Genomic DNA, 17554 nt, shown 5'->3' with positions numbered 1-17554 from the left:
GAAGGGCGGCCCCCCTGCCCTGCCCGGGACTGGGACACAGCCATGGCCCAGCAGCAGCCGTCTGGGGGCTGATAAGAGCTGACGTGGCCGCGGTGCTCCCGGTCCCCGAGTGACGGCAGTGTTCCTCCGTGCCAGCACGGCTCCCCAGAGACCCCCGAGACTGGCCAAACTGGGGTCCCCCTGGCCTTGGGGAGCTGGGGGGACTTTGACACAAATTTGGTCCTCACATCAGCACAGAGAGCCCCTGCCAGCCCTATGTCTATCCTGGGGCTGGCTGTGCCATCGGGTCTGGGTATTGCTGCTCCTGGGGAGCTCCCTCTACCAGCCTGGAGTTGGCAGGTTGGGGGGCGCAAGCACAGCCCCCCACTTTGCCAGCATCACTCTGGCCCCTCTCCTGTGCTCAGAGGTGCTGAACTCGGCTGTCCCAGTGCAGTGTGGGAAGGGGCTGGTGGCCAGGTCCCATCCTGGGGCTGTGTGGGGACCCTGCCCACTCCAGTGTCCCCCATTTGGGCCAGTTGGGGCACATCCCTGTGCCCAGCCCAGTGTGAACAGCGGTGACTCAGCTGGTGCCTCTTCACTGGCAGCCACCCTGCATGATTCAGGTCAGAGGAATCCACTTTCCTGGCTGTTCCCATCAGAGCTGCAGCCCCTGGCACAGCCCATCTTTGGGGCTGCCCTGGTCTCAGGGTCTGCAGGGACTGGTTGGAATTCCAGCCAAGCACTGACACAGCCACAAGCAAGGACAGAGAGGGGAGGGAGCCCTGTCCCCCCCATAGCAGAGCCTCCACGCTGTGCCACAACCCCTGGTGCCTCCCCACAGTCTCTCTGGGGTCCATTTGCAGGGCCACACACTGAGGCTGGTGCCACTTGTGCCACCTGTGAAAAACCAGGAACTTGGAGGGGTCTCAGGCCCAGGGAGGTGACAGTGGGGCTCCACTGGGGGATAACTTCAGCTGCAGCTCTTCCCCTGACCCCCAGGGACAAAGTTCCCTTGTACTGCCATGGGATGGCACTTCAGGGGCTCCTGGCCCTACACTGTGGCAGGACCTTGTCCCCAGCATCTCCCTGGGACACAGGACCTGGGTGTAGGTGCCCCAACCAAGGCCATGCCCTGTCCCAACATGGCCTCACCATCCAGTCAGTGATCACTGACAGAGGCACTGATGGGGATGGAGGCTGTGCCAGGTGGCCTTGGGCACCTGTGTCCCCCAGCCAGCACCCGAGCTGGGCCTGAGGGTCCCCAGCTTGCCTCTGCCCACTGCGCATCTCGAATGGGGCACAGACACCACAGAGGCAGCATTGGGGAATGTGCTTTATTAGGAGCTGGGTTGTCCCGGGGTGGGGAGTCCCTCACTCGAAGAAGAACATGCCGGGAGTGCGGTAGAGGCAGGGGGGCAGCCCCAGGGGGTAGCCATTACCCCCCTGCAGTGGGATCGTGGTGCCTGGGCCCCACGGCTCCTTCTGCTCACCTGCCCGTGGCCCCATGGCCCCGAAGGGTGGCTGCGGGGGGGCGGTGGAGGCCGGGGGCGCTGCGGCCAGGAGATGCTCCAGCGCTGCGCCGCAGGGCCGCTCCTTCACGCAGAAGCTCAGCGCCTGCACCCGGCACTGGTAGCTGCTGCCCAGCGCCTCGGGGCACGGCCGGCTGAAGGAGCCGAACACGGGCAGGTGGGGCTGCGTGTAGCCCTCTCCCTCCAGGAAGCAGGATGGAGGGGGCTTGCCCGTGCCAAGGAGGTTGCCAGGGAACGCAGGTGGCACCTGCCCGAACGGCTGGCACGGCCCCAACCCGGGGGCAGCCAGCTCCTTGCCCTCCAGCTGCTCTGGGGGGGTGTCTGGGGTGGCCGGCGAGTCCTGCGGGGGGTCCCTGTGCTGGGTGGGCAGCAGGGCAGGCAGCAGGGCACGGTGCTGCTGCTGGGCCGGGCGCTCGCCGGGCAATGGGTACTGACCTGGCCGGGGCAGCTGCAGCGCCGCCGGGAGCCCCCCGAAGACAGTCTCCTTGGGCGGGCGGCTCTCGGCGGCCGTGAGGAACGGCCCCTTGGGCTGTGCCACCTCCGGCAGGTACAGGCAGGGCTGTCTGGCCTTGGGCGGCTGACGGCGGGCCCAGGGCTCGGCGCACCCCGGCGCCCCGGCACCCTCAGGGAGAGCGGCGGGGCTCGGCAGGCGTCCTGTGGCCGACCGCGAGCTGTAGGCCCCCTCTGCCTTCCCTTCCTCCGGCAGCGGGGCAGCGGGCAGCCCTTGCCCAGGCTGCCTGAGGGTCTTCCCACGCCCCTCGTCCCCCTCAGTGCCTGGCGCATCCCGGAGACCCTTCTTCCTGGTGAAGCGCCGGCGGCGCCGCAGGAAGCTGCCGTTCTCAAACATGTTGTAGCAGTCGGGGTCGAGGGTCCAGTAGTTGCCCTTTCCCGGCTTCTTGTCGTCACGGGGCACCTTGACGAAGCACTCGTTGAGGGAGAGGTTGTGGCGGATGCTGTTCTGCCAGCCCTGCTTGTTCTCGCGGTAGAAGGTGAAGCGGCCCATGATGTAGCGGTAGATGCCGCTGAGGGTGATGCGCTGCTCGGGCGCGCTCTGGATGGCCATGGTGATGAGGGCGATGTAGCTGTAGGGTGGCTTGGTGGCCTCAGCGCTGGGGAAGGCGCCGCCGGCCGGCTCAGAGGCCGGGGGGCTGCGCAGCGCCGCGTCGCCGACGGGGAGGTCCGGCTGCATCCTCCCTGCCCGCCGCCGCCGCTCCGGCTCTGCCGCTGATCCCGCTCGGCTCTGCCGCACGGCCCCGGCACGGCCCGTTAAAACCCGCCGGCCGGCGAGGGGGCGGCGGGCCCCTCCTCTGAGGGGCCGCCCAGGGCGGAGCAGGACTCTGCCGTCCAGCACTGGTCCCTGCGGACAGACAGACGGATGCGCCGCCAAGACCTGCGGCCAGCAGCCAGTGGCCCCGCGGTTGGCACGGCCGCGGCCTCCCCAGGGCAGAGGCGGGCACAGCCCCCGGCTCCCCCGGCCCCCTTTCCCACGGAAGGTTCCCACGACCTGGTTCTCATCCTGCCCTGCTCACGGTGAGCAGCCGGCTCTGGCTGGGCCAGGAGTGAGGGATGTTGGCAGGACTGAGGTGCTGCCTGCCCTCAGATGCCCCTCTGCCCCTGCCCACCCCAGTGCCTCAGCCCCTGTCCCCAGCCTAGCCTTGTGTGGGATCCTGTGCCAGGTCTCTCTGTTGTGCCAGGTCCCTGCATTGTTCCCAAAGCTCTGGGCACAGCACAGGCCCCAGGAGCCCCATCACACCGTTCATGAGTGTAAACTGAGACACAGGTGGTGACTGCCTTTGGGACAGCCTTCTGTGTTGCCAGGTCAGCAGAGCAGCTGAAAGGCACTTTGCTGCTGCCTTCACCCCTGCCAAGGGGCTGGGACAAGGGGCAGGACTGGAACCAGTGCTAGGGCAAGGGGTTGTCTCAGTCTGTGGCTGAGCTGGCTTTGCCCACCTGAGGCTGTCTGGACTCAGCTTCCCCAGCCGCTCGTGCTCTGCTTGGATCAGCACCCCCACCCCAGAGCCAGCCCCCAATACCCATAAGAAAACACAACCTTTATTTCTAAGGTTTGCAACAGCGAGTCCTGGCAGCGCAAGGTGCAAGGACAGAGCCAGGTCTGCCCTGGCTTGCTGAATAGGCACACAACAAACCCCACCTGAGAGACTCCTGGGGAATAAATACAGCAATCACAGGGGCAGCAGCACCTGCCCACCCAGCTAACGTCTGTCCTTGTCTGGTCCCGCACACTGAGCACCCTGAGCACTCTGCCTTGGGACATGCAGCTGGAACGGAGCCATGGGGCTCAGAGCCTCCCTCTCTGAGACTTTATGGCAACTGGGCTCTCCTCTCCCACCCAGTTCAGGGCTGGCAGAGCTGTTTCAGGACATGGAGAACGTGGCTGGAGGTGCCAGGGGCACAGGGCTGGGGAGAATTGCAGAGCAGGGTTGGCCTTAAGCGCTGGGCATGATGGAAGAGCTCTCGAGCGAACACCGGCTCCACCTGTGGAGGCACAGAACGACAGAGGATGGGCACAGGTCTGTGTCCCTGCCTTGCAATGGTCCCTGTGCCTGGCTCAGGGGTCACCAGCCCCAGTGGGAACTCACGTGAGCCATGATGAGCTTCTGGAAGGGGTGCCCGGCTCTGGTGGGGTATTCCTCCCCGAAGCACAGGTAGATCTGGTACTGAGGCAGGAGCTGCCCGTTGCTCAGGTACTCCCGCACCTCTGCAAGACACCAACCCTGTCAGGGGACACGGGGTCCTGACAGCCCCCATCAGCCACAGCAGGGCAGGACCTGCCCCTCTCCCCAGGGGATCGGGGTGTCCCAGGGACTTACGCTGGATGTACTGCTGCGTGTCCAGCAGCTTGTAAGTCCTCTCCCTCTCCAGCTTGTTGGGCCAGTTCTTGTGCGGGGCCAGGGGCCCGTTCCAGTACACCCTGCCCTGGCACTGGCGCTTCATGAAGACCCCCTCAGGTGCCACCCACAGCAGCACCCCGCGCTCCAGGTGGGGCAAGAGCCTCTCCAGCACGTTGGTCATGCAGGCCACACGGCCGTGGCCGCTGAGCACCTGCGGTGGGGGGAATTGGATCTGCTCCATGCAGGAGGGGCCGTAGAGGCGCTCGCTGTCGGCCGGCACGGCGCTGGTGGTGATGCGGCAGCCCTCGGCCGTGCGCGTGGTCACCTCCTTCACCAGCACATCGCAGTAGTACAGGCGGATGTGCAGCCAGCAGTCTGGGGCAAAGGGAGGGTCACTTCATGGGCAATCTGGGCTGGTGGGGCCACCCAGGGCATTGCCTGCAGCATGGCTCCTACCTGAATTGTTGACATCCTCCACAGGGAGGTAGGACTGGGGTCCGGGAAGAAGCTGGCCATGGGTTGGGCTCCAGCCATAGAAGACTCCCCTCACAAGGCACCCTGGACCAGGGCAGACATGAGGTGGTAAAAGGACATGGACAGTTAGCCCAAGGGCTCCCAGGCACTCTCCTGGCCCAAACCCCTGGGCCCACACTTTCACTGTGTTTGCTCATTATTGGGCCTCATCATATCCCCTAAGGGAATGGCTTTGATGGGGTAGGGTGGGAGCCCTCAGCCCCTACCTCAATCCCCACAGGTGTTCCCTGCATGAGCAACAGGACAGCAGGATCCTGGCAGAAGTGAGCACTCCCTGCCTCCAGCCCCATCCCACCAAGAGGGACCCTCCTCACCTCGCTCGGTGGGGTGGCCAGAGAGCCAGGGCTGTGGAGAGACATGGGCACGCTCCAGCATGTCCTTCTGGCTTTCCTCCTTTTTCGGACTCCCTGCAGTGCTGCCCTGGGGGTAGGAGCAGCTTTGGTGAGGGCTGAGCTGGCAGTGGGACATCCTGAGGCAGCTCCTTCCTCTACCATGGACCCCATAAGCCAGCAGATCCCCTGCCTGGGTCTGGCAGTGCGGGGCACAGGGGGCCCTCTCTGAAGCCCCGTGGGACAAATGCAGGCAGTGTGCAAGCGGGGGAGCAGCTGATGGGTGAGGGGGGGATTTGAGGGTCCCACCTTCTCCCCTGCCTGGATGGCACAGGGCAGGCTCACCTGCTGGTCCTCACTGCCTGGGGACTGTGTGTCACTGTCCTCTGCAGAGAGCAAGAAAGAACGGGTGAACCCCTGGCAAACGGCAGGAACAGCCCCAGGGAAGACAGCTGGCTGTCAAAGGAGTGGGGAGGAAGGGTAATGTCTGTGGGGCACGGGGCTTGTGCAGGCATGGTTCAGGTATGTTCAGGTATCAACCCCACAACAGGCACAGGACGAGGGACGGCAGGGACGTACCTGCATCACAGGCTCTGTCAGTCACGATCTGGTACACCTTGTAAGGCTCGGAGATGTCCAGCTGGCTCCGCTCGGGCACCTCCTGGAAGTCAGTGCTCTTGTTGAGGGCGCAGCGCAGCCGCGTCTTCCAGGTGGAGGGGTCGGCCTTGTCCGTCCCTTCGTGGTACTTCCCCTTGTAGATGGCCCAAGCCTGAGGGGCAGAGGGACAGAGGGTGCCCTGTGCTGTGGGGGGTGCCACAACCTGACCCGCGGCTCGGCTGTCCAAGGGGGTCCACCGGGGTGGGGGAGCCGGGGCCGTGTGTCCTGGGGGACTGCGGGGAGCTGGGTGCTGCGGGGTGCCGGGGGAGCACACCGGCAGCCCCGGGAGCGTGCACGGAGCTGGGCGGTGTGTGCCAGGGCTGTGCATGGAGCCAAATCCCAGCGCTGCGCACAGAGCCAGGTAATGGAGAGCCCTGGAGGTGCACATGGAGCTCGGCTGCACAGGTGAGCAGGGTGAGCGGTGCCGGGGTGCGCACGGAGCTGGGCACCGGGTAGCCCTGGGCAATGGGGAGCCCCGGGAGCGCACACGGAGCCCGGGGGCCATTCCCAGGGCCGGGTGGGGACCGCGGGGAGGCTGGGGTACCTTGAAGAGCGCAGCATCCTCCTGCTGCCGGTAGTCCTGCTTGGCCGCGTGCTTCCAGGGGATGCGGAAGAGCGTTTTCTGACGGTTCTCCCAGCGCAGCCCCGGGTACCGGCCGCTGTCGATCTGCGCGATCAGCCACTCCTTCAGCCGCATGGGCGCCCCCGGCTCCGCCATCGCGGCCCGGCGGCGAAACCGAAAGCGGCTCCGGCTTTCACTTTCCCTTTCCTGGCGCACGCCTCAGGTTCTGCTTGCCCCAAGGACGGGGGGGAGGGTTCTTAAATTTTTTTTTTCTCTGCTCCACTTTTCCCCGCGCAGCAGCGTCAGATATCCGCGTTCAGGAACAAGGGATGTCGTAATTGACGGTTACAGCAATGGGAAGAGCTGGGGCTGGTGTCTCCGGGAGGGACCCCCAAAAAAGGCATCCCCGAGGTTTCAGATCCTCACAATGTGTGCACCCATGTACACCAGTGGTGATTTTAGCCTTTTTCCGTTGTTCACTGGCTCCTGCAGAGGCTCTGGGTGGTTGACCCCCACCCCGGGAAGTGCCCTTTGTTAGGCAAAGGGTGGGCGCCCATTCCCGGCTTTTGCCTGGGGCTCCAGCCTCTTCCTGCCGTTCAGAACACAATGTGCAGCTCGCACTGGTAATTTACATACCGAGATACCTGCCCTAGGTGTATTTCTTAACACACCCACCCTGCACTCGCGGGAGGGGGGCAGGCACATTGCATCCACGGGAGAGGGGATAAGGCACCAAAAGGCACACGGAACTCTCCTGCAGCCCTCCCAGATGCTTCCCCTAAAACTGTCAGGTCTCCCACACGCTCCCCGAAGGGGACAAGGGACCCTACTCCCTTTGCTTCCTGCGTTGGGGACCCAGCCGGACACATCCCAGCTCCAGGGGCTGCGTCCTCCCATGAGCCCAGCTGCTCACTCCATGCGTGTGGGGAGCTGCAGGGAGCTGCGGGAAGAGCACGGGGTTTCCAGGGTGGTGTGAACAGTCACATGTCCCCATCTCTCAAATCTCTCCTCTGCTCTAATGCTCACGTCTGCCTCGTGGGGCTCTGAATGCTCAGTCGAACGGGAAACGGGTGGGAAGGGTGGTTGAGCTGTGCCAAGGGCTGCCGGGACCGGGGTGGGACACATCCTGCACCAGCTCCCATTGGCCCCCAGCAGGGCACGGGCTGAGTCACTGAGCCACCCTGAGGTGACATTGGTGTTGGTTCCCCTATCACTGCTGCAGAGTTTCATGTCGCTGTGCAGGGAAACCCTGCTCTTCTGCCCGGCTGCTGCCCCCCAAGTCTCCTTTTGCAGTCACCCAGGTCTCCTTTCCTGCTCTGAGTCAGAAAAAGTCACCTCCGGCCGAGAGGAGGAGCGAAGTTCCTGAGAGCTACTGGGGCTGCAAAGTCTCCAAATGAATAATCAGTGGCAGAGAGCCCAGTCCTGGGCTTTCCCAGAGGATGTGAGGACAGGGCACAGCCACGTGGCACAGAGGGCACATGGGGCCACATGGGGTGTGCGAGCGAGCCCCACTGGCAGGGTTTTCTCTCCTTATTGAGCCTGCCCGCGACTCCTTTGTTGCAAAGTGAAGCCCAGGGACCACCTGTGCCCTCCCTCCGAGCGAGCTGTGGGGCCACGTTCTGGGAAAAGGGCCTGGGAACTGAAGGACAGAGAATCCACATCTGCCCCTTCTGCCTTGGGAAGCAGTGCTGCGGCAAGGAGTCACTCACGGCCTCCCAGTGGCTTCACTGATTACATCCAAGGCCGGCAGATAATCGCAGCCGCCGGCTCGTTTGTCAGCCCGGCCCGCCGGGATCAGTTTTATCGGCCGGGGATTTCATGCGCTGTGGCAGCCGCCCGCTGACGCAGGACCCGGGGGATCCAATTACCCGGGCATCAGCGAGGACGCTCAGCAGCCACATTCCCCACTGTATTCCTCACCCAGCTTCTCCCTTCCCGGGGAAGGTGAAGCTGCTTAACCCTTAAACTTTTCATGCCAAAATGAGCTTCAAGAGGCAGTCAAACATTAACTCGTAGCTAACCCTGCCCTTGTCCGGGTTTTTCCAAGCTGTGTAAACCAGATCTGCCAAAATAAATACATTCTGCTGTGCTGTGGAGCTGAGCTCGAGAGCTCTGGGTGATTTACAGTGGGAACAGGGGAATCTTTGCAAACACCTTGGCATAAGGTGTCCCAGTGTGAGAGGGTGCAGCTGTGCATGGGGCATACATCCATCCCAGACGGGTGATCCTGGGCTGCAGGGCTTCCACCCTGCTGGGTGCTGAGGAAGCCAAAGGGTGCTGGAGAGCCTGGCCTGGGGCCGAGGGAGGGTAGAGGAGCCTGGAAGGAACTGGAAGGAGAGTGGGATCCCATGGCAGATGGTGCAGGAGCAGTGAAGGATGATGAACCCCTGGTTATTCAGTTCACTCCGTATCCACCCAGAGAGGGTGGAACTCCCAGTCTGCCTGGGTCACCCCAAGGCAGCACCCAGCCCAGCAGGCAGATGCTGGCAGCAGGAAGGAACCTTGAAGCTGTCTCCTGGGGGATCCCTTCTCCCTAGAAGAAGAGGGGCAGGGATGAGGGAGACCCCAGAAACATGCTGTGAGTCCCAACAGGGACAATGCTGATGACCCAGCTGGGCATCCTCAGAATTTTTTCCCACCTGGGACTCTGCTCCAGGAAAAGGTGTAAATGGGACAGGTCTGGGGCCTGTGATACTCAGCTGGTGCCAGGCTCCCAGTACTCCCAGCAGCTGGAGGAGCCTGCAGAGTCCTGGACCTCGTGCTCCTGGATCACGTGAGTGGAGAGGCTAAAGTGAAACAGGCTCCAGGTGAGCTCCCACCTGCTGCTCCCAACCTCTCCTGGAGCAGAGCTTGTCCCCTGAGAGCCCTGCCCTGGCACTCACATTTCTGGCTTCCCTTGTCACCTTCTCACAAGGCAGCAGGGTGAGCCCTGTCCCAGCATGCTAGTGTCCCCAGTCCACTTCAGAGAGTGTCCAGCAGCAGCTCCAGACTGGTCCCATGCTGGGACCTTCCCCCTTGGCATCCCCATTTCAACCTGGCCATCACAGGAGAGTCAGACCACAGAGAAGTGTATTTATTACTGGGGAACATATAAAGTCTTTAAGCAAAATGGCTTAAGGCTCTGCTCTAGTGAGGTCTGGCCAGGTTAAATGCTTGGCTCCCACCTGTTACAGATTGTGCCCTGGGATAGGTGGGAATGGGGTGCAATGGAATCCTAAAGCTACAGTGCTTGCTCAGGGCTTGTGCTTGGCCAGTCTGGAGCTGGACCCTTGCCTGGAAGCCTGTGTGGTGGCATTACCTGCTGGCACACTGGTGTGTCCCTGCTCTGCAGCCACCTGGATGCTGGGAGCTTGTGCTGCTGGTGGGAAAACTGCTCTGAGGGGAGCACCGGCTCTCCTGTGCACCCTGAGGCCATGCAGTGGGTACCCAAGTGCTAAAGCTGTTGCTGGCAACACCTGGGCACTGGCCTGTGGCAGAAGAGACCCCCTCTGTGTTCTGCCCCAAGCAGGAGCCTGCAGTGACCCAGGGACAAGGATCTGTGTCCCCACCACGCTGGATGTGAAGATGAGGCCAGCATGTGCTGCAAAGCCCAACAGCGTCCATGAAACCTGGCCAGAGAGAGGGTGGCACATTCCCACCCCAGAAGAGAAGGAGGAGCTGGGCTTTGTGCAGGTTCCTGCCCAGTGCTCTCTGTCCCACTGTGTTGCATCTCCTTCATCTCTCCCAGGCTGTTGGGTGATGCTCACTGCCCTCCCCTGGCTTGGGTCACTTCAGACAAGCCGGGATGCAGGAGAACGTCCTCTTCACCCGCAGCAGGAAGGGGCTTGTGCTCCTCATGTCTCTGGCTCTTGGGACCAGTCCTTGCACAGCTCCCTCTGTCCTGGACGTTCCTTCTCTCCCTACTGGCAACAAGGCCTTTATTTCTTCCTCATCATTGAAAGGGGACATCCCATACTTCTGCTTCAGGTGCCTGCGGACCTGGGGAAGGAGTGAGAAGTAAAATTTAGTGCTGGTTTACAAGGACAGGTCCAAGCCTGCCAGCAAGGGGAGCAGGGAAGAAACGGAGTCCCCTCAGGACTTGTCCTTGCTCTGAGGCCCAAGGCAGGCTCAGCCATGGAGCAGGGCACAGGTGGCAGAGGCGGCTCCCACCTTGCGGGCTGCGCTGCCGCTGAACTCAGCCAGCTGCTGCCTGAAGCCGGGGTTGGGGTTGGCCACGGGCCGGATGGTTCGGATGGCATCCAGCACCTCCTGGCAGCTCAGCTCCGTCACAACCATCACGTAGGCAACCACCACGGTGGTGCTGCGGGAGATGCCAGCCAGGCTGGCAAGGGAAATTGCAGAAGAACTGGTGTTAGTGGCACACCCTGACCCCATGCTTGCCTCTTCCTCCACCCCTGTGCCTCAGATATTTCAGTTCTTCTTCTCCAAGGACTTGCTCTCCCAGAGGCCTGAGACCTTCCAAGGTCCTGGCCATCAGTGCCTATAAATACCCACTCCTCTACAGGGAATGGGAGCAGCAGCCACTGCCTGGCTGCCTGCCCCAAACCCTGCTCATCCCATGCACTCAGCTGCAGCAAAAAGCTGCCCCGGCTCCAGGACTGCCTGGATCCTGCTGGGTTTGAGTCACAAGCCACAGCCAAGGGTGGATCCTGGGTGGGTCCACTGGCACAGAGCCCTCTAGCACAGGCTGGCTCTGATCTGAAGTGAGGGCCTGGGGACTGTATCTGCTGAGCTGGGGGGACACAGCAGCAGGCACAGGGGAAGCATTACCAGTGGACGAGGCAGTTCCCTCCATGCAGGCGACACTGATGGATAAAACTGATGCATTCCTTGAAGTGCCTCTTGCTAGCAGGAAAAATAAACCAGACAGAATGAGAACTTCAGGGGTGGAACAGCATTTTTAGCTGCAGGCAGAACAGCCCTGTATGTTTGAGTTGTTTTAGGGGATCTGCCAGCCACTGCTGAGACCTGAACAGCTCAGTGCTGTTTATTCCCAAGGAAAGGTGGATTTGCCAGCTTATTCTGTGCTGGGGACACAGAAGGGGACACTGTGCTGGGGATGCACGGGGCTGCCCTGTGACTTGTGTGACTCATGCTGGGGCAATGGGACGCTGGCTGCTTGAATCTCCAGCCACGCCTGTGCCCTTGGCTGGCTCCATACCCTTTATGTGCTCTCCCCTCTCCAGACACTTCCTGGGGAGATGCTTGCTGCCCCTCTCCATGGGTGCTGTGGAGTGGCTGCCCCTCACCTCACCCCAGGGCTCACACCCTCACAGCAGTCACTGAACTGGGATGCTGTTGGGGTCCAGGGATGCTCCCCTGCCCTGTGGCATCACATCTCCAGCCTGTGGGTTGTTGTGCTTGAGGAGCTGGAGGGAGCTGGAGCACATGGAGGGCTTGAGAAGCTGTGAGTCCTCACCTCTGGTCACCCTCCCACCTCCCTGCATGTCCCCACCGTGCCCAGGGTACTCACATGTTGGCTTCAGGGGTGTCAGGCAGGGGGATGCGGAGGTAGGTAATGTCCTGGAAGCCAGAATAGGAAGAGGAGAGGCTCAGGCACTGCAGCCAGGGTGTCATACATGGTCAGAGCAGGGCTGGCAGCGCCTTTGCTCCTCACCCACAGCATCCTACAGGGTTCTGCTTTCCCCACACAGCACCCCCCCTGCATGGGGATGGGGCCACACTTGCCCTGGGGTGAAGGGCAGAGCAAGGGGACACCAGCAGCTCGTGGGAGAGGATGGGAAACAAGAGGAATCTGGAGAGCTGGAAACTGTTTCCTGTCAGCATTCAAGGTCGGGTTATAGTCACAAGACAGCCCCTCTAGGATCAGGGACCAGGGAGAGGTGTATTTGCCATGGGATTCTCAGGGGGGGAAGGAAGATGCAGCATGGAAGGAGCTGAAGGAATCTGCAGGGTGACATCTGGTGCAGGACCCTACCTTCAGCAAGGGCTGGGGGGATTCATGGATGGAAACAATGTGGGTGATCTTGTTCCTGCTTAGCTGCTCCAGGTCTTTGGCATCTAAAGGATAAAACCAGACATCAACATGTATTCATTTCCTACCCTTCTCTTCCCACAGTGCTCCCACCCTACTTCTACAGCCAGCCAGCACACAGAGCCTTGCTCCAGCAGATCAACTGCATTCCACCCCCACATGCAGCAGTGCAGGCATGGGCAAACATGGAAGCCTGGAATGCCAATCCCATGATTCCAAAGCAGAGGCCTCTCCCTCATCCCTCCTCCTTGCTGCTCATGCTGGTTGAACCATTCACACCTGCACAGAAACACTCTGGGTCAGCAGGTAGTGTCCCTCCTGCCTGTACTTGTCCCCACTTTGGGAGGAGACGTGCCCTGCCCACACCAGACACACACACAGCACTGGGACTTGCTGCAGCCTGAGAGAACTGCTTTATCTTGTGAACTATGGAAGTGGAGCTGCAGCAATTTATATCATCTCTGATTTTCTGTAGAAGCACCTGAGCAGTGATTTGCTGCTCTCTCTGGTCTGTTCTCTCTGCAGCTGCATGGACAGAAATGGGGTGTCCTTGGCTGTTTGGGGCAGTGCCCTGCCTCTCACCAATGCTTCAGCATTCTGGATGTGATCCTGGCCTCTAGTCCAGCACAGCAGTTGTTGCACAGGGAGGGGAGCGTGCTTGTCTTGCTGAGCAGCTTCCAAGTGTCTCCCTTTCATGCCACAACCAGCAGATGCAGCAAGCACAGCCAGAGAGGAGGGGAAACATTTCCCCACCTCATTCTTCTGGGTTTCTAAACTTTCACGTGCTGTAAAACCTTGGCTCAGAGATCCAGCCCAGGAAGTGCTAACGGCATGATGTGAATTTTAATAGGAGTGAGTCTCAAGGGAGATGCTCTGCAGGGAAGCTGCTCTGTGTGGGGAGGGAGATGGGGGCTCACACACTTGCCACCTTCCCATCCACCTCAGCAGGCAGTGACAGCAACTGGTGACACTGGAATCAAGGCTTACCAGGCTGGAAAAGCTTCCACTTGGAGGAGATGACTCTGTGAGCTTAATGTTGCAGGCCTAGAATCTTGTCACCCAGGATTGCTTGGCAGAGTGATGAGGAGTGCTTGGATGCCATCAGGCCTGGGTCCCAGAGCAGAGGCTGCTCACAGGAAACCCCCTGATGGCAGCTGGGTGTCCTTGTCCCTCTGCTCCCAGCAAGCCACAGCCCCCCCAGCCCAACCCAAAGTGCTCCAAGGAGCAAAGGGAGAACAGGGCTGCCACGCCAGTGACATTTCCTTAGCAATTCACACCACTGGTTTTAAACTGGTGCAACACTTAGAGCAGGAATCAAGCTGGCAAAGGAGCCATCAGGGAGGCAGGAGCATTATAAATGCTGGTTTGCCATGGCAGATGCCAACACTTGGTCATTAACTGTCCCCTGACAATGAAAATTCCTTAAAATAGTGACTTGGTGTGAGAAGGGGTGACTCTGCCTCTGGGAAATTCCCTCCTGAGGGTGGACAGCCCCCTTTGGCCTCTTCTACAGCTGCAAAATTGGGGAGCATTACCCTGATGTGCCCCAGTCCTGCTCCCTTGCACCCGTGTGGCACCACCAGCTCCTCTGCTCCTGGCAGGGGATCCATATTTCCTCCTTGGGTCCTTTCCCCCATGAATCCCAAGAGCTCAGGGCAGCTGTTAAATAAGGAAACCATGCAAAGGCAGGGGTCTCTGCCTTGCCTTTCCCACAGTGTCTTCACTCCCACTACTGCCAACCCAAACTGGGTGACAGAGCAGAGCAGGCCATGGGTGCAGGCAGAGCAGTGGCTGCAGGAAGAGCAGTGGGTGCAGGCAGGGTGGTGGGTGCAGGCAGGATGTCAGGCAGCATTTGCAGGCAGGGAGACACCAGCTCAAGCAAGCCCCACTTCCCAGCTGGAGAACATCTCTGCAGCAGTGGGGTTCCACTCACCAACGAAGTTCCCAAGGTAGAGGCCAGGAAGGATCTGTGGGGCACAAGGGGAAGTGGCAGTGTGAGCAGTGACCTTGTGCTGTGGTACTCACTGTGCTGGGACCCACACTGGGATGCACTGACCTTGGCTGGAGGGGCCAAAGTTCTGGTATTGACATGACCATCCAGCCCCAGGGCAGGAACGGTGCTGGGGCAGCTGGACCTGGGCATTCCCAGGGCTGCCACTGCCCTGGCATCCAGGATGTGGGGCTGGATGTAGCCCTGGCACCTTCAACCACCTGGCACTGCACTCTCATGGGTGCTGGGAGACAGACACAGCTTTTTTATTGCTCCTTTTGTTTATCATCAATTAGTCCTCCACTGGGGTTTATAACCTGAGATCAGCAAGTTGCATACACCTTTGTACAGCCTTGGACTATACCCATGACCTGTGGAAGCCCTGCTGCTCGAGGGATGGGAAAGCAACAGGCACAGAGAAGCTTGTAGGGGATGTAGCTGTCCTCCTCCCAGCCCTGAGCTGTGCTCCCCTCACTCTGCACTGCAGGAAGCCCATTTCTCACAGCTCAGGCACAGATTGCTCTGGACACCATGCTTTCAGCTCATTTCTCCTGGGAAATTCCATTTCTTGTGATGAAAAGATAATTACTTGACAAGGCCTCTGTTAACAGCACTGCAGATGCAGAAGCAGGACACCTTGCAAACCTTGTCAGCCAGAGCTATTTTATATTTCTCCTCACTCCCAGGCTGGGCAGTGAGTTCAATCCTGTATCCAGCCGGTTCTCCGCCAGTTTCTCCCTGCAGCAATATTTGGTGCTCAGGGCAGGTGGAGGTGATTTTCACCAGCACAGCTGGACTCACACTTGTCTCACTGCTCACATTTGGAAATGTTTCTCTCGATTGAACAGCTAAATAAGGCTTTTTTTTTTTGTTTTCTTTGTTAGTTTGTTTGTTTGTTTTTGTGATTCCTGCGATTTTAGATCAATTTCCTATCGACAGGGTGCCTTTAACTCACAGCTGCGGCACTGAGAGGAGCGGGTGGGAGAGCGCCAGTTAGCAAGGGCAGCTCCCAAGGGCAGGACGCTGAACCATGAATAAACAGCATGTGCCTGTCCCCAGCACCCTGCTGACCCGCTCCTCAGAGGAGAAAACGGGGCAGTACATAAATAAAATAGTGCCCATCCCCTCTGCCCCATGATGCCGAGCCCCACGCACAGCCCAGCCCCGCTGAGCAGGGGGTGCAGCACCACCGGGCTGGGGTCATACAGGGCTCACAGCGTGTGCTTGGTGCTGGTTCCTTGGGATTAAAGGTGTTGGGAAAAGTTCCCCCCTTCCATGAAGGAACTCGCTGTGACCCCCTTCCCTCCACCTCCCCGAGCAGCTGTCAGCTGTCCCAGCGCAGTGTCCCTGCCTGTTTCACCTCCGGTGTTGCTCTGCCGGCAGATAAACAAACAAACAAACAAACGAACAAACAAAGAGCCGAGCCCTGTGCGGGACGCGGTGCCGGCAGGTGAAACGCCGCTTGGCACGGCAGAGGCAGCCGCCAGGTAAGGGTCTCCCACCTCCGGCACCGGACGAGCCGCCCGGGCATGGCCGAACTGCAGAGCAGCCGCCCCAGCGCTCCCCGTTACCTGGCTCATGCCGTTCCCCATGGCCGACGGCGGGCGCCGGGGGTGGGGACGGGACGCGGGTGTCCTTGTCCCCAATGCTGCCGTCCTCCCCGTCCCCGGGCGCAGCTGCCGTCCCCGCTGCCTGGTCGGGTTTCCGTCATGAAGAGCTTGGCTCCCCCGGGATCGCTGCTCGCTCCCAGCGCGGCCAGGCCGGGCCGGTGGCTGTGCCGGGGCAGAGGGCACCGCGGCCGCCGTCCTCCGCGGCTCCTGCCGAGGCCCTTCCCCGGCTGCTCCGGCGCTGCCGCGCACCGGCTGCTGCCTGGCCGGGAGCAGACAAAGGAGGAGAAACTCCCCCCCTGCGCCGTGGCGTGGGAGCACGGGGCCGCGCTGGCTGCTGCCTGTCGCCGCTGCCCGCGGCCGCACAAGGCTGCACTGTTGGGAGAAGAACAAAACCTTTGTCCTGCTTCATCAAGGAAGGTCTGTGCGGCCACGCGGCGAAGCGGCCGGCAGGATGCCCACCCCTGCCCACGCCATGCCCACCCCTGCATGCACCATACCTATCCCTGCCCTGCCCGCAGCGCGTCCACCCCTGCTCGCACTGCGCCCACCCCTGCCTGCACCACACCCCTCCCTGCCCTGCCCTGCCCGTGCCCACCTGCAGCCAGGTGCCGCAGGATCCCTGCCCTGCCCGGGGAGCTGCAGGAATGTCCTGGGGACTTCGCAGGGCCGCAGGATGGGCAGTGCCAGCGAGGAGCAGGGCTGAGGGGTTCCCCAGCAGCGCCTGTGGCCGGCGGCCCGCAGGGAGGGTCAGTCCGGGGGTCGCGGGGCCGGGACAGGCCGGGGATCAGGCCGGGGCCGCGGTGGCCGTGTCGGGGTGCGGGTGCCCAGAGCGCCCCCTGGCGCGCAGCCGCGCCGTTGCCATGGGGACGGGCGCGGGCTCCGGCGCCCTCGGAGGCCCGGGCGGGGGCCGGGGGTCGCGGCCCGGCTCGGAGCGGGGCCCCGAGCGTTCCCGGTGGGCTCCTGGTTCTGTATCCCAACTCCTGCACGTCCCCGGGGCAGCATGTTAAGCCCCATACGCTCTGTGTGCAGGCGAGGGCAAGGATAGCCCCCCCCCCCCCAAGCTTCCCACCGTGTATGGGGAGTATGGCTGGTATCTATGGGCAGGTTTGGATGCTACAGGCATAATAGAATTAATTAGGCTGGAAAAGACTTCTGAGATCATGGAGTCCAACCTAGGACTGAACACCACCTTGTCAACCAGACCAGGACACTGGGTGCTATTCCTAATCTTTCGTAAAACACCTCCAGGGATGGTGATTCCAGCATCTCCTGGGTAGCCCATTCCAATGTACAAACACCGACAGCCCTGTCCCCTCCTGGGCACTGTCTCCTGCAGCACAGTGGCTGAGCAGGATGCGATCCCACCAAGGAACCTTAGCCCTCACCAGATGTGGATTTGAGCAGCCTGCTCTAGTGGAAGGTGTGCCTGCCCATGGAAAAGGGATGGAATGGGATGAGCTTTTAAGGACCTTCCCAACACAAACCAGTCTGTGACTCTATGGAGGGAGGTTGAGGGT

At 61.3% G+C, this 17554-nt stretch overlaps 2 protein-coding genes across 2 annotated transcripts; both read right to left on the bottom strand.

The window, feature by feature from the left end:
- Nucleotides 1-1318: 1318 nt before the first annotated feature.
- On the bottom strand, nt 1319-2720 carry FOXS1 (forkhead box S1). Its single transcript, XM_066561737.1, has one exon. The coding sequence runs from the start codon at nt 2695-2697 to the stop codon at nt 1351-1353; it is 1347 nt and encodes a 448-aa protein (XP_066417834.1). The 5' UTR covers nt 2698-2720; the 3' UTR covers nt 1319-1350.
- Nucleotides 2721-3538: 818 nt separating this feature from the next.
- Nucleotides 3539-16837, bottom strand: DUSP15 (dual specificity phosphatase 15). Its single transcript, XM_066561864.1, has 17 exons — nt 16633-16837; nt 15999-16409; nt 14371-14404; nt 12381-12463; nt 11916-11965; nt 11213-11287; nt 10592-10763; nt 10212-10420; nt 9149-9228; nt 6425-6660; nt 5803-5992; nt 5569-5609; nt 5209-5314; nt 4817-4918; nt 4340-4735; nt 4109-4227; nt 3539-4004 (listed from the first exon to the last, which is right to left on the bottom strand). Exons 2-17 carry the CDS (start codon nt 16017-16019, stop codon nt 3864-3866), a joined length of 2055 nt encoding a protein of 684 aa, XP_066417961.1. The 5' UTR covers nt 16020-16409; nt 16633-16837; the 3' UTR covers nt 3539-3863.
- Between the last annotated feature and the right edge of the window lie 717 nt (nt 16838-17554).

This window comes from Molothrus aeneus, chromosome 17 (genome assembly GCF_037042795.1).
Source record: "Molothrus aeneus isolate 106 chromosome 17, BPBGC_Maene_1.0, whole genome shotgun sequence".
Lineage (NCBI taxonomy): Eukaryota > Metazoa > Chordata > Aves > Passeriformes > Icteridae > Molothrus > Molothrus aeneus.
The sequence above is the reverse complement of the archived record's forward strand: the minus strand, read 5'-3'. Positions and strand labels throughout refer to the sequence as shown.

Bases quoted from the DNA above. Each gene is read 5' to 3' on its own strand.
- FOXS1 (XM_066561737.1), bottom strand. From the start codon at position 2,697: ATGCAGCCGGACCTCCCCGTCGGCGACGCGGCGCTGCGCAGCCCCCCG.
- DUSP15 (XM_066561864.1), bottom strand. From the start codon at position 16,019: ATGGGGAACGGCATGAGCCAG. The intron at 10,764-11,212 runs GTAATGCTTCCC...TTCCCTTGCCAG, and splicing joins GGGAACTGCCTCGTCCACTG to CCTGGCTGGCATCTCCCGCA. The intron at 4,228-4,339 runs GTAAGTCCCTGG...GGTGTCTTGCAG, and splicing joins CACGCAGCAGTACATCCAGC to AGGTGCGGGAGTACCTGAGC.